At 33.2% G+C, this 13777-nt stretch overlaps 1 protein-coding gene across 2 annotated transcripts in view; it reads right to left on the reverse strand.

The window, feature by feature from the left end:
- Window positions 1-4669: 4669 nt before the first annotated feature.
- LOC111700974 (betaine--homocysteine S-methyltransferase 1) overlaps window positions 4670-13777 on the reverse strand; it is a 38094-nt gene continuing 28986 nt past the window's right edge. For both annotated transcript variants that reach the window (XM_023472067.1, XM_023472068.1), the window contains exons 7-13: window positions 13170-13219; window positions 12423-12506; window positions 11486-11682; window positions 9525-9608; window positions 7659-7812; window positions 5560-5628; window positions 4670-4895 (exon numbers count right to left, since the gene is read on the reverse strand). In XM_023472067.1, coding sequence (XP_023327835.1) covers window positions 4853-4895; window positions 5560-5628; window positions 7659-7812; window positions 9525-9608; window positions 11486-11682; window positions 12423-12506; window positions 13170-13219 — 681 coding nt within the window. In that variant the 3' untranslated portion in view covers window positions 4670-4852. The remainder of the gene's footprint in view (window positions 4896-5559; window positions 5629-7658; window positions 7813-9524; window positions 9609-11485; window positions 11683-12422; window positions 12507-13169; window positions 13220-13777) is intronic.

Consider the following 13777-nt stretch of genomic DNA (forward strand, 5'->3'; position numbering starts at 1 on the left):
TTAGAACCGTAAAGTACTTGTTAAATATTGACTTTAGTTTTGAAGAAGACCTTGGCAAAGTTCTCCTCGATTTTTGAGTGAGATCTTGCAACTGAAACTATCAGGTTACTTCCTTTTTATTTTCGACGAAAAAAAATCTGAATTAACCCTAGCGGAAAGTCTGCTCGGTAATTTGTAGTTGATGGATTATATTTCATTGAATATTATCCAAGGATATTATCTTTATTAAAAACCGATCTAGTCTCAGATATTCAAGTCTGCGTAGAATCTGTAAATACAAATATATTGTTTCTGCGTAGAACCTATTTATCAATATTAAATATGATGCAGAATATAGACAAAATACTTAAATTAATTTGTTAGATTTTGACGCATTTTAACGCAAAAAAAGATGACCATAACTTTTGACTGTAAATGCTATATTTCTTTCGTTAACTATTATTCTAAAATCTAAGCCTCCCCCTCAACATTACAAGAAAAGTTGTAGCCCCGGACCCCCCCCCCCCCCCCCCAACATTCGACTCAAGTCAATATATACGCCCCTAATACTTAACTATTTTTTTTTTTCTTAGGAACGTATTTTTGCCTCAATCGATAACTTTCTAATCACTTTATCTTTGGAATTTGATGGTGTAAATATTTCAAACCTAAATTATTTGGTCTAACAGAATTAGTTGTCAAATTACAAACGAGATAATAACGAAATCCTCACAGACACATACATTTGTCAGAAAACCTTATCCCATCGACAAAAATTCATTTTTTTCGAAAAGGAACAAAAGAAATATATCTTTATTGTAAAATCAAGCATTAAAAACTTTAAAATGAAGATTTTCGATCTCAATAAAAATACTTATTTGACACCCATGGCACACAAATGAAAGTTTTATTTTAAGTATAATGCAGTCTGCAAGGAAAATAAAAATTCAAAAAATTTGACGCTAGGCCGAATTCGAAAATAATTAGTAATAAGAGAGATTAGGAATTTAAGAAAATTTCTGAAAAATGGTAAGTGGTGAAAATATGAAAATATTTAACACAAATGATTTTATTAGTTTGGTTTCCACATTAAAGCTGAAGCTAAAACCAACTAATTCTCGTCCTAATATTACTTTAAAAAATTCTTTATTCTTCTTATTTTTATTGTTTCTTAAAAGGACTGTTCTCGGTTATTGAGAGCTTCTTTTCTAAAAAAATAATTGACATTGAACGTTGTCAATTTGTCGAATAATGATAAAACCCATATATTTAAATTAGGTTAGCATTTACTTAGAATTGAAAACATTCCCTTTAAAAAAGTGTTTTTTAACCAATTTGTTAAATTAATTATTTATTTCCTGCGTTTAAACATTCGCATTTCATTCATGTAACCTTAAATAGTTATCCTCCCCCCCCCCCCCAGCTTCACCTTTTTCCCCCTTTTTTTGGCTGGTCATGCACTAATCTTATTTTTTCCCTCCCCCTTTCATTTCTATTTCCCCTTCCCTTTCTATACCTTCATTTTCTTTCACCCTTTTTCCCCAGCTTCTAGCTTTCCCACTTTCCGTCCTTTCCTTTCCATTCTGCCCAATCTGCCCTTCTCCTTCCCCACATTCCGTCCTTTACCTTCTCCCTTCTCTTCCCTCCTATCCCGTACCCTTCTCCCTTTCCCACTTTCCGTCTTTTACATTTTCCCCTCCATTCTCTCCACGTACGCTTTTCCCTAATAGATAGATAGATAGATAGATAGATAGATAGATAGATAGATAGATAGATAGATAGATAGATAGATAGATAGATAGATAGATAGATAGTTAGTCTTTTAAAGAACGAATACCTTGGCAAAGAAATTCCAATTACTATATATTATTATTATTGTATTCTATACTAGCTGGAGGGCCCGGCGTTGCCCGTGGATAATTTTTTTTTTTAATTTTGAAAAAAAATTCAAATTTTTGTTGCCTATTCTAACACCCCCGGCCACCCATGAGTGTCCAATGTCCACATAAAATTTCAGTCCAATCGGTCCAGCCGTTTGGCCGGCTATATGCAACATATATATATACGAATGTCTTGTTTTATTATAATAGATAAAAAACATAATTTTGTTATAGTATATGTTATTTTTGCGTTTATAGAAAACACGAAATGTTTTACAAATTTCTGTAAACATATTTATCATGAATTTTGTGAATCTATCTTATTCTAAAAATATTTCTTTTCCTTAAATTTTTTAAATTTTTGAGGACAAAAAGTTTAAATGTCGCACTTTTTAAGGGGGGGGGGAGGGGTGGGGGCAGCATCCTGGCAAATTCGAGCGAGGATTTGTAACTATTGATACAGAAAAGGGTGGCTGAAAGTTAACAAAAGGGGGAGATGGAGGGAAGGGAGGGGGGGGTAGTTCATGAGAACCAATTTATAATGATTAGTCTCAATTAAACTACCATCAATGGTCAATGCACTTTTGCAAAACAGAGTGCTAAAATAAGAAATTTGCATTGTGTGTATTTGCAAAAAAATCATTCTACCCGGCTTGTGCAAATTAAAAAAAAATTCTCGCCATTTCTGTAATTTTTGTTGTTCAGTTAGCGTGAAGTGCAAAAATAATTTATCATAATGTATTTTTAGTGTAAAATTCTAATTGTAGATTACAGGAAACTAAATTGTAGTTTTTAAGCAACTCGGTTTAAAAATGAGTCTTAAAGGTTTTCTATTCTAATTCATTTAAAATATGAAAGTTTTTTATCAATATATACTTTGCTTGTCTGTCAAAATGTTAAAACGGCTGAACCGATTGGGCCCAAAGTTTGTGTGGGACCTCACATGACCCCAAGGAAGGTTTATGAATGATAAAAATGTCAAAAATTAGCCTCCAACAAAATTAGATTTCCAATAAATGTTCAAATTCCACGTAATCTTTCTTCTAAATCCGCGAACTTTTGTTTGTTTTGGTTTTACAATGCATACAAGGAGAAAATTTTCACAAATGAAATAGAAGATGAACGCAAAGCGTCGTAAAAGCCTAGTTTTTTTAAACTTCAGTTTCAAGCGATTTGAAAAAGAAATGTTTCATCAAATCTTGCTTTATTCTACATCTTTTTCTTTCAATCAACTAAAACGTTGTCAACATTTGGAACATTTTTGCATAGTTTAAAGGACCGTTCAACGGAATTTGAAGTAAAAATGATGTTGTTTCTTTTCGCAAATCTTGTTTACTGAACCAAAACGATGCATAGATAGTAGGTATTATCTTTTTTCAATCGATAAAAAAATAAATTCAGTATCTCCTCAAAAACTTAAAGTGAATCGTGGATTTATAAGACAAAAATTACGGAATTAAACTCATTTTAGGATCTCATTGTTACTTTGATAATAATTATAAATTCAACTCTTTAAAAAGAGGGTTACTTGAAACACCACTGATAGCCCCTGTGTGATTGGTTTCAGTATTAAATGGAAAAATCCCACCGGTTTGAGTTAATATTTGTTTATACGAACATAAAGATGCTCAAATCTATTAGAATTGACGAATAAAAGAGCCAAACCATAGACTAGACACCAGGAATGACCTGAAGAACAACTATAGACGAATAATCAACATATTATTGATTTAATTTGACCGAATAATTTGCATTCTATGGCTCGGCGCCATTTAATGAGAGGAAATTATAGTAAATGAGACAGTTTACAAACACAGATTTAAAATTTGTAGTTAATTTAAATTTAGACTAACGTAAATTAAGATTTTAGAAGTGAATTTTATCCATTTTACTGAACAATAAATAATTTAAGACAGCACAATAATGCCTGCATGCATAATCTGTAAAACAAGGAATGCACAATTTGTGATACCGAAAAATAAAGATCTTTGAAATATATCTCTTGGTCTTCACTTTTATATTTTGACAGATTTAAGAGTGGTTGAGAACTAGACATAGTTTTAAAAATATCAAGAGAGGCGTATTCAGGTTTTTTTTCCACGAAGGGCTTACATTTCTTTTTCTTTTTAGGGTGGGGGGAGGCCAAACCCCCCCCCCCATAGTCCCCACTGAGGGGGATGAGCCCCCATAGCCCATTTACAAACATATTTCGGAATGGATTGAGATTTGAAAGAAAAAAACTAAGCAGTTTTAAAGATAAATTCATATAGAATTAGAAGTGCCAGGCAAAATCAATGAATTGATTAAGCGACTTTATAGTGTTTACATATAAACTACAAACATACAAAAAATTTTGATTTTAATTATGAATATTTTAAAGTTCTAACTGAAGACAACATTTTCATGGGTCTTTGTCTATTTTTTCTAGTCTTTACTTTCCAAAAGAAATCTTTTCGTGCAATTATTTCCAAACCAAATAAAACCTTATGACCCAACCTGTCGTCGTTGCCTTAGTCTGTTCCGCTTCAGTATTTATTCACTTTGAGTTCCAATAGATCTAGTAACTCTAGAAACTGTATATCCAATAGATGATAGATCTAGTAACTCTGGAAGCTGTAGTTCCAATAGATCTAGTAACTCTAGAAGCTGTAGTTCCAATAGATCTAGTAACTCTGGAAGCTTCAGTAGTTTTAATAGATCTGGTAAATTTAGAAGCTATAGTAGCTCCAATCGATCTAGTAGGTTAAAAAACTAGTTTTCAAATCATTTATTATTTTAATATAAAATAATTTTTACTGGATACAAATAATTTGAAATTTTAAGTACGTATTTTAAGGTAAAATCGGTTAAAAAATAAAAAACGTGCAAATACAAAAAATTAAGTTTCTCATGTTTTCTTAATTATCCTGAACGATTAGTGCATTATGTCTCACACTATATTTGCAATTTCTAATACTTGATATTCAAAATATCAAACTTGGTGGATCCTATAGTTAGTTTAGTACACTCCTATCTACAACTTCAGGGTTCATCGTTCTGATTATCCAAATCATTTTATAACAAAATTATTTTATCAATTTGTAACTATAATAAAAAGTTTTTCAATGTCAGCTATATTAATGTGACAGAAATTACTGGTGGTATGACTTTGAGACCAAGCGTCTTTAGATTTATCGTCTTTTTAAGATTTAGGGGTTTTTTCTTCACAATAATCCTGAGGCAGAAGCCCAAAGAAGTTCCGCGCAGGCAGAGCATGATCTCTATCTGTCTTTGTAATCTGTAATTTAACGTCTTTGGGCTTCTGCCTTAGGGTTATTGTAAAAAAAAACCCTAAATATGTTATTGTTACTTAATCTATACCTCAATTTTTAAATTCTAGGCATAAGTCGTCTTCTAAAGGAAAAAAGTGGACAATTTTTCTGACTTTTTGTTATGTTCATTCAAGATAAACAAATGATTTTTAAGGGCAATAGTGTGGAATGTCGTCGTTTTCTAACTTGACAGGTTTTTTTAAATTTTAAGCAATTTTTCCAATTGTTGCAGTCGCAAATCACTTCGTAGAAAATAATCAATGCTCAAAGAGAAAATTATGTGAATCGTACATACATACTATTCTATAAATAAAATGTCACATGAAATGACGTCTACAGTTCATTAAAGTTATAATTAAGTCATGATAAAAATCTAATAAAATGAATTCCTATTGAGAGCTGAGGAGAGTGGTCTTCCCGTGCAAGGAATCAAGCTCTGCCAGTATTCTTTACTTCCCCTAGAAGTACACATATACTTTACTTCACTTAGAAGTACACATATACTTTACTTCCCTTAGAAGTACAAATATACTTTACTTCCCCTAGAAGTACAAATATTCTTTACTTCCCCTAGAAGTACACATATTCTTAACTTCCCTTAGAAGTACACATATTCTTTACTTCCCCTAGAAATACACATATACTTTACTTCCCTTAGAATTACACATATTCTTTACTTCCCCTAGAAGTACACATATGCTTTACATCCTCTAGAAGTACACATATTCTTTACATCCCTAGAAGTACACATATTCTTTACTTCCTCTAGAAGTACACATATTCTTTACATCCCCTAGAAGTACACATATGCTTTACTTCCTCTAGAAGTACACATATTCTTTACATCCCCTAGAAGTACATATATTCTTTACTTCCCCTAGAAGTACAAATATTCTTTACTTCCCGTAAAAGTACACATATTCTTTACTTCCCCTAGAAGTACACATATTCTTTACATGCCCTGGAAGTACAAATGTTCTTTACTTCCACTAGAAGTACACATATGCTTTACTTTCCCTAGAAGTACAAATATAATTTACTTCCCTTAGAAGTACACATATTCTTTACTTCCCATAGAGGTGCAAATATACTTTACTTCCCATAGAAGTAAAAATATGCTTTACTTCCCCTAGAAGTACAAATATTCTTTACTTCCCCTAGAAGTACACATATGCCTTACTTCCTCTAGAAGTACAAATATTCTTTACTTCCCCTAGAAGTGCAATTAGGCTTTACTTCCCCTAGAAGAACACATATGCTTTGCTTCCGCTAGAAGTGCACATATGCTTTACTTCCTCTAGAAGTACACATATTCTTTACTTCCTCTAGAAATACACATATTCTTTATTTCCCCTAGAAGTACACATATTCTTTATTTCTCCTAGCAGTACACATATGTTTTACTTCCCCTGGAAGTGCACATATGCTCTACTTCCCCTAGAAGTACAAATATGTTTTACTTCCCCTAGAAGTGAAAATATGCTTTACTTCCCCTAGAATTACAGAAAGTATCGCCGAAAATGGGCATCGCTTACGTTAACGAACGAAATATTTCAAAATGAAAGAAATTGACGTCGTTCAGAAAAATTCACGAACGAATGCGATCGTTCAGAGAAAAAAAACGATAGTCTATTTTCAAAACTAACGAACAAAAAACTATTAGAAATTTTTATTAATCGTTCGCATTTATTAATCCGTCAGACTGTTAACGAGCAATTTCTGAATCGAACTGGGTCGTTAACAAACAAACAAATTGAAAACAAACCGAACGGGCTCATTTTTATTTGCGAGAAAACTTTAGGACTAGTACAAGTCTGATCTTCGGACTAGTACAAGTCTGAAATGCGGACTAGTAAAAGTCTGATCTTTGGACTAGTACATGTCTGATCTGCAGACTAGTACAAGTCTGATCTTTGGACTAGTACAAGTCTGATCTTTGGACTAGTACATGTCTGATCTTTGGACTAGTACATGTCTGATCTACGGACTAGTACAAGTCTGATCTACGGACTAGTACAAGTCTGATCTGCAGACTAGTACATGACTGATCTACGGACTAGTACAAGTCTGATCTGCAGACTAGTACAAGTCTGATCTGCGGACTTGTACAAGTCTGATCTGCGGACTAGTACATGTCTGATCTGCGGACTAGTACAAGTCTTATCTGCGGACTCGTACATGTCTGATCTGCGGACGAGTACAAGTCTGATTTGCGGACTAGTACATGTCTGATCTGTGGACTAGTACATGTCTGATCTACGGACTAGTACAAGTCTGATCTAAAAGTCACGGTAAAATTAGAGATCTTTTTTAAATGTCAATTTAAAATTTTTTGTTCTCTTTGTTATTAATGTTAACTGTAATCTCAATTAAATGAAATGATGAATCTAAAATATTAATCTTTGTCTTAGGAGAAGAGACAGAGCATAGTTTCGAATATAAGACCTATACACAATCCTGATCCCCTTTCTTTAATAATATTCCTTACTTCATCTTGAACTCGTCCCTGCCCATATCTCCTTTTTTCTTGAGGGTTGACAAATCATGATCTGACTTCCTAGATCCTTCAGGTAGCCCTCCCCGCTCTACTGCCAGCTCCTCGGCCATTGCTCGGATATGATGTGATTCAATGCCGCAGCAACCTTGAAATTAAGTTTAAAGGGACTGTAAGCGTAATTTCAAGTAACCCTCCGTGAAAAGACGGCATTGCCCAAATTAAAATGATACCCTTAAAAGCTGTTTATTTTAGATATCGGGTTTTCTGCAAAAGTGACCCACGCATTTCTTGCTTAATAGATGCAATGGAGGAACTCACAGAAATAAACACTTTTCAAGTCATAAAAACGACGATATCTTCCAGACTTTAGATCAGAGGGTCAATTGAAATTACGCTTACAGTCCCTTTAAATTATATATTTTAGTCTAAACTTGTGTGTTTTTAATCCTTCATACAAGCAAATCATTACTTTTGTTGTTCTTATTAAGATTCGAATTATTCTATCTTGGATATTGATCAGAAATCCAGAACATAGATATATAAACTCAGATCAGGGATATATAAACTCAGATCAGGAACCAGAATTAATGAATTTGAGCTAGTTCGCTGAATTATTTACCGCCGATTCGGATCCTGAATCACCGATTCAAAGCTAAAAACTCATGGGGGGTTGAATCGCTGATTCAGGATTTGAACTGCCGATATAGATAGTTCAGTGACATCTACAATTCATTAAATTCGGTCCTAGCATGGATAACTAAGACTGAAGAATTTAATAGTTTTCACAGTAGATTTGGATATCAAGAACAAACGTTGTAGAATAGGACTCAAAGAAGTTCGTAGTAAGATTTCGATTCTACTGGAGACCACCGGAGGGATTTTATTTTCACTGGAGGGGTTTCAAAAAATGCTTTTTACAATTTAAAACTTTACGCAGGGTGATTTACATTCCACTGGAGGGATTCAGATGTCCTTCCNTCTATGTTTATTTATTTATCTATGAAATCCATTAAAACAGCAAACCACCCCGCTAATCATTCAAGTACACTTTGACCCCTAGAAGTACGAGTTCGCGGATTGTACAATTCTTGGTGATTATGCGTACATAAGCTGCCTATGTTTATTTATTTATCTATCAAGTTTCCACCTTTTGGTTCGAAAACAGAATACATTTTGGTTTAAAAACATATCAATCAGATATGTGGAATAATGCTTTATTTCGATTGAATGCTTTCAGACATTAATGATAGCAATGTTTACCTCCAATAACTCTGATACCAAGATTATATGCTTCCCTAGCAAACTTAGCAGCATCAATCCTTGTAATCTGTCTTTAATGATAGAAATGTTTACCTCCAATAACTCTGATACCAAGATGATATGCTTCCCTAGCAAACTTAGCAGCATCAATCCTTGTAATCTGTCTTGGCTCCATTAATGATAGAAATGTTTACCTCCAATAACTCTGATACCAAGATGATATGCTTCCCTAGCAAACTTAGCAGCATCAATCCTTCTAATCTGTCTTGGCTCCATTAATGATAGCAATGTTTACCTCCAATAATCTGATACCAAGATTATATGCTTCCCTAGCAAACCTAGCAGCATCAATCCTTGTAATCTGCCTCGGCTCCATTAATGATAGAAATGTTTACCTCCAATAACTCTGATACCAAGATGATATGCTTCCCTTGCAAACTTAGCAGCATCAATCCTTGTAATCTGTCTTGGCTCCATTAATGATAGAAATGTTTACCTCCAATAACTCTGATACCAAGATTATATGCTTCCCTAGCAAACCTAGCAGCTTCAATCCTTGTAATCTGCCTCGGCTCCATTAATGATAGCAATGTTTACCTCCAATAACTCTGATACCAAGATGATATGCTTCCCTAGCAAACTGAGCAGCTTCAATCCTTGTAATCTGTCTCGGCTCCATTGCTGAAAATAATGTAATAATTGAAAATTAATTTCACTACTGGACATCATTTTATTTTTAACTTGTCTTGATCCTTATTTACTTAGGGCTACCAGTAGGATAAATAACTTCTTATTCCTTACCAATTTATTGTTTATTATTAATGTTTTGCCCTAAATTTTGTGTGTGATGTAAAGTAGTTAAATTTCGACTGGAGTAGTTGCGAAAAAAAAACTCTAGTAGTTAAATTGTGACGGGAGCAGTTGCATTTAACTCTTTCTATCGTATTCGTATATTATGGGCTACCCATCAGATATGCTGGATCCATAGTACTGAGGAGTAGGAAGACAACATGTGTGTATTTGCTAATGATATAAAGCAAATAGCTTTACCTGTGCCTTGAAAATCAACTTATTAAGTAAACTGGGTCTCTGTAAACTCTGATAACTCTGTAAACTATGTAAACTCTGTAAACTCTGTAAACTCTGTAAACTCTGTTAACTAAACAATTACTGTGTTATATGACTTAATGTTGATTGGACTTTACTCGTAACTTGGCTCTTAACAGTTGTCTTTTTATTCTACAATTGTATTTGTATTAAAAAATCACAATTTGAGTCTAACAGTCGTCTTTCCATTTCTCTGTTTTATGGGATCCCTTTGAATTACACAAATATAACAATTTGAGTCTAACAGTCGTCTTTCCATTCTCAGTTTTATGGGATCCCTTTGAATTACACAAATATAACAATTTGAGTCTAACCGTCGTCATTCCATTTCTCAGTTTTATGGGATCCCTTTGAATTACACAAGTATCACAATTTGAGCTAAACAGTCGTCTTTCCATTTCTCAGTTTTATGGGATCCCTTTGTATTAAACAATATTACAATATGAGCTAAACAGTCGTTTTTCCATTCTCAGTTTTATGGGATCTCTTTGTATTAAACAAATATCACAATTTGAGCCAAACAGTCGTTTTTCCATTTCTCAGTTTTATGGGATCCCTTTGTATTGAACAAATATCACAATTTGAGCCAAACAGTCGTTTTTCCATTCTCAGTTTTATGGGATCCCTTTGTATTAAACAAATATCACAATATGAGTCTAACCTTTGTCTTTCTATTTCTCAGTTTTATGGGATCCCTTTGTATTAAACAAATATCACAATTTGAGCCAAACAGTCGTTTTTCCATTTCTCAGTTTTATGGGATCCCTTTGTATTGAACAAATATCAAAATTTGAGCCAAACAGTCGTTTTTCCATTCTCAGTTTTATGGGATCCCTTTGTATTAAACAAATATCACAATATGAGTCTAACCTTTGTCTTTCTATTTCTCAGTTTTATGGGATCCCTTTGTATTAAACAAACATCACAATTTGAGTCTAACCACGTGTCTTTCAATTTCATAGTTTTATGATTTCTATTAAGGTTTCCGGTTTCATCGAAATGGAAAATTTCCCTTTTCCGCGAAATTCTGCGTTAATCTGTTTCGCGGAAAAATGTGAAATTTTCGCGGAACAAAAAATGCAAACAATTCGCGAAAAAAAAAAATGCACAAATATTGCACGAAAAGAAATTTCCTCCTTTATCAAAGGAAGAGAAATTACTACTTATAATATAACAAAACTAGTAATGCCGAGCTCGTTGAGCAGATATTTCCACGCATTTTTTGTGTGCACAATCAATTGTTGCAGCTGCATGCAGCAATATAGTTTTTCGCGGATTTCATTTATTCACGAAATTTTGCATCGTTTTAGCTTTCTTTCGCAAAATTAATTTTTGCGAGAAAATGCGAAATTTTGCGAAAAGTACGAAAGAAAATTTTCGCATTTTTTCCCGAAAGTTTTTGTCCGCTGAAAACCTAGTCGATCCCATTGTATAAAGCAGGTAAAACTCACCAAAAGGGAACTCTGGTAAATGAAAACCTCCAAAGTGGTTTACATCTGGAGTTCGGAATCCTAAAGGCTGGCACATTAGATAGGGATGAAGATTTTCTGCATCAAGTCCAGCTTTCATTCGTCTCATAGTTTCCAAGCTGATGAATGGATCAAACTTACAGTTAGTACCAATTATATGAGCGCCTGCACGAGCCATTCTAAATTGAGTAAAAAGTTAGGAATTTAATGATTATCCAAATTAACACAAATTCCATTAATATTAATATTGTATATTAATTATGAAAATATGCAGGTATAAGAACTGTTTAGAGATGTAGTTCTAAAATGTCAGAAAAAATGTATCATTAAATTGGCTTTATCTAAAAAGATCTACCCTCCCCCCAGACTGCCAACTGGTGGCCCTTGAAAACTTTCAAAGAATATCATTCACTTTCTTAAAAATACAAAACCAAGTTTACGCACCAAACAATACTTTGATGGAATCTTATGAACCTTTATTAGAATATTATTATAACATAAACATAAATAAATATTGATGGAATGCATAATGGATTTTGTGAAGAATTTTTTAAAATAAAATTTTTTTTTAGATATAGAAAAAACTTTACATTTAAAACACATCAATATTTAGTAAATGGGTTAAATCAAAATTAACTTTTGTCATGAATATTTAGTTAATAAATAAGATCTATATAAAATCAGAAAAGCTAGCATTTTTATCCAGAGCCGGGGTAAAAACTTTTTTGTTGCGATTCTCGATAATCATCCGTATCTATGTGTAGTCCCACTCCCAGGGGTTAAATGAATTCCTAGGGGATTTGCCATGGTATAGTCCCACCCCGAAGGAATCACTAATATCGAAGGCTCCCTCAAATTTTAAGTTGACATTTCCCACAATAGATTTAACATTAGAAAGAGTTGACTGAGATGTTGTTACCTGACTGCGCATTCTTCAGGTTGAACTCCATCAGTGTCTCCCTTGGGACCAATACACATGGTTGCAGCAACAGGTTTATTGTAACTTAAAACATAACAAGTTTAACACAGGTTTATTGTAACTTAAAACCTAACAAGATTAACAATGATGTAAAGTAAAGAGTACAGTAGCGTGTAGGTAAAATAGTGAAAAATGTGTAATTTTCAAAGTTGTTTTGAAAACATCCAGTTAGATACAGGGTGTCCCAATAAACATGAGAATTCCGCAACGATTTTGATATTGCCCCATAATAAAGCTTAAATCCGTCTGCTAAACTTCAGTTGTTTGTTTATGTTTTTATTTCATACTGTATTGTACTTAATAATAGCAGAAATTCGTGTATACAAACACAGTACATGTTGTTTCTTTTCACTGTTTTGCAAAAATGTTAAAGAACATCGCACAACTTTTTAACAGTCTTATACCGTTTACATAAAATATACTCTAGCAGGCGTAACATTATTTTGACCATTGAAATTAGGTAACACAACGCTAATTATTTGCGAAGACGATTTCAAATTCGTCTCTGAATTCCCATGTTTATTGGGACACCCTGTACATATCATTATCTTGACAACTGTAAATTGAATTAATCTTTAAAAAAAAATTTTATTTCAGTAAGAAACGACAAAAAAACTGAAAATAGTTTTTTTGAGTTTTAAAGTAATCTTAAAATTACTTTTCCTAAAGTTCTAAACAGATATTTACCTTAGTGCAAGTTCAATAGCCCATTCCATTTCTATTATGTTTCCAAAGAACTAGACAAGAACTTTTGAAGAAATTCTTATTTCTTTTAAATAATTTTTGTTAGTGAAATTTGTTTTTGATACCATCTACTTTTAAGAAGATTTAATATCTTTATACATATATGTTTGTACGTCTCTCTGTTGATATATTTGTATTTAATAACCGGCTAAATTAGATTTGTTCAAAATTGTATTGTGTTTTAGGATGAAATGTGTGCGCTTTTTCACGAACACCTCTCAGAGCGGGTCGTTATTTTACCGACTTGGCTTCATGGTTCTATAGTTTAACTGCGGTAATATTTATTAACAACTACTTTACCCCTCTGGTCAAGTAAAATTTGTAATTTCCCGAAAAATCAGTTGTACACAATTTTATCGTCATTTGAGATGAGAAAATGTTATTTTACTTAATTGTCCGAAGGGACGTAAAGTAACTTAGCGTCCCTCTGTTGATGGAATCATAGGTCGGTAATGTTGCAGGTCAAAGAGCGGTAATAATTATTTACAACCAGGCGCGTACAAAGGATTTTAGCCAGGGGGGGGCAAGATTTCGCGCGAAGCGCGAAAAAA

Source organism: Eurytemora carolleeae, unplaced genomic scaffold, assembly GCF_000591075.1.
Source record: "Eurytemora carolleeae unplaced genomic scaffold, Eaff_2.0 scaffold386, whole genome shotgun sequence".
In the NCBI taxonomy this organism is placed as follows: domain Eukaryota; kingdom Metazoa; phylum Arthropoda; class Copepoda; order Calanoida; family Temoridae; genus Eurytemora; species Eurytemora carolleeae.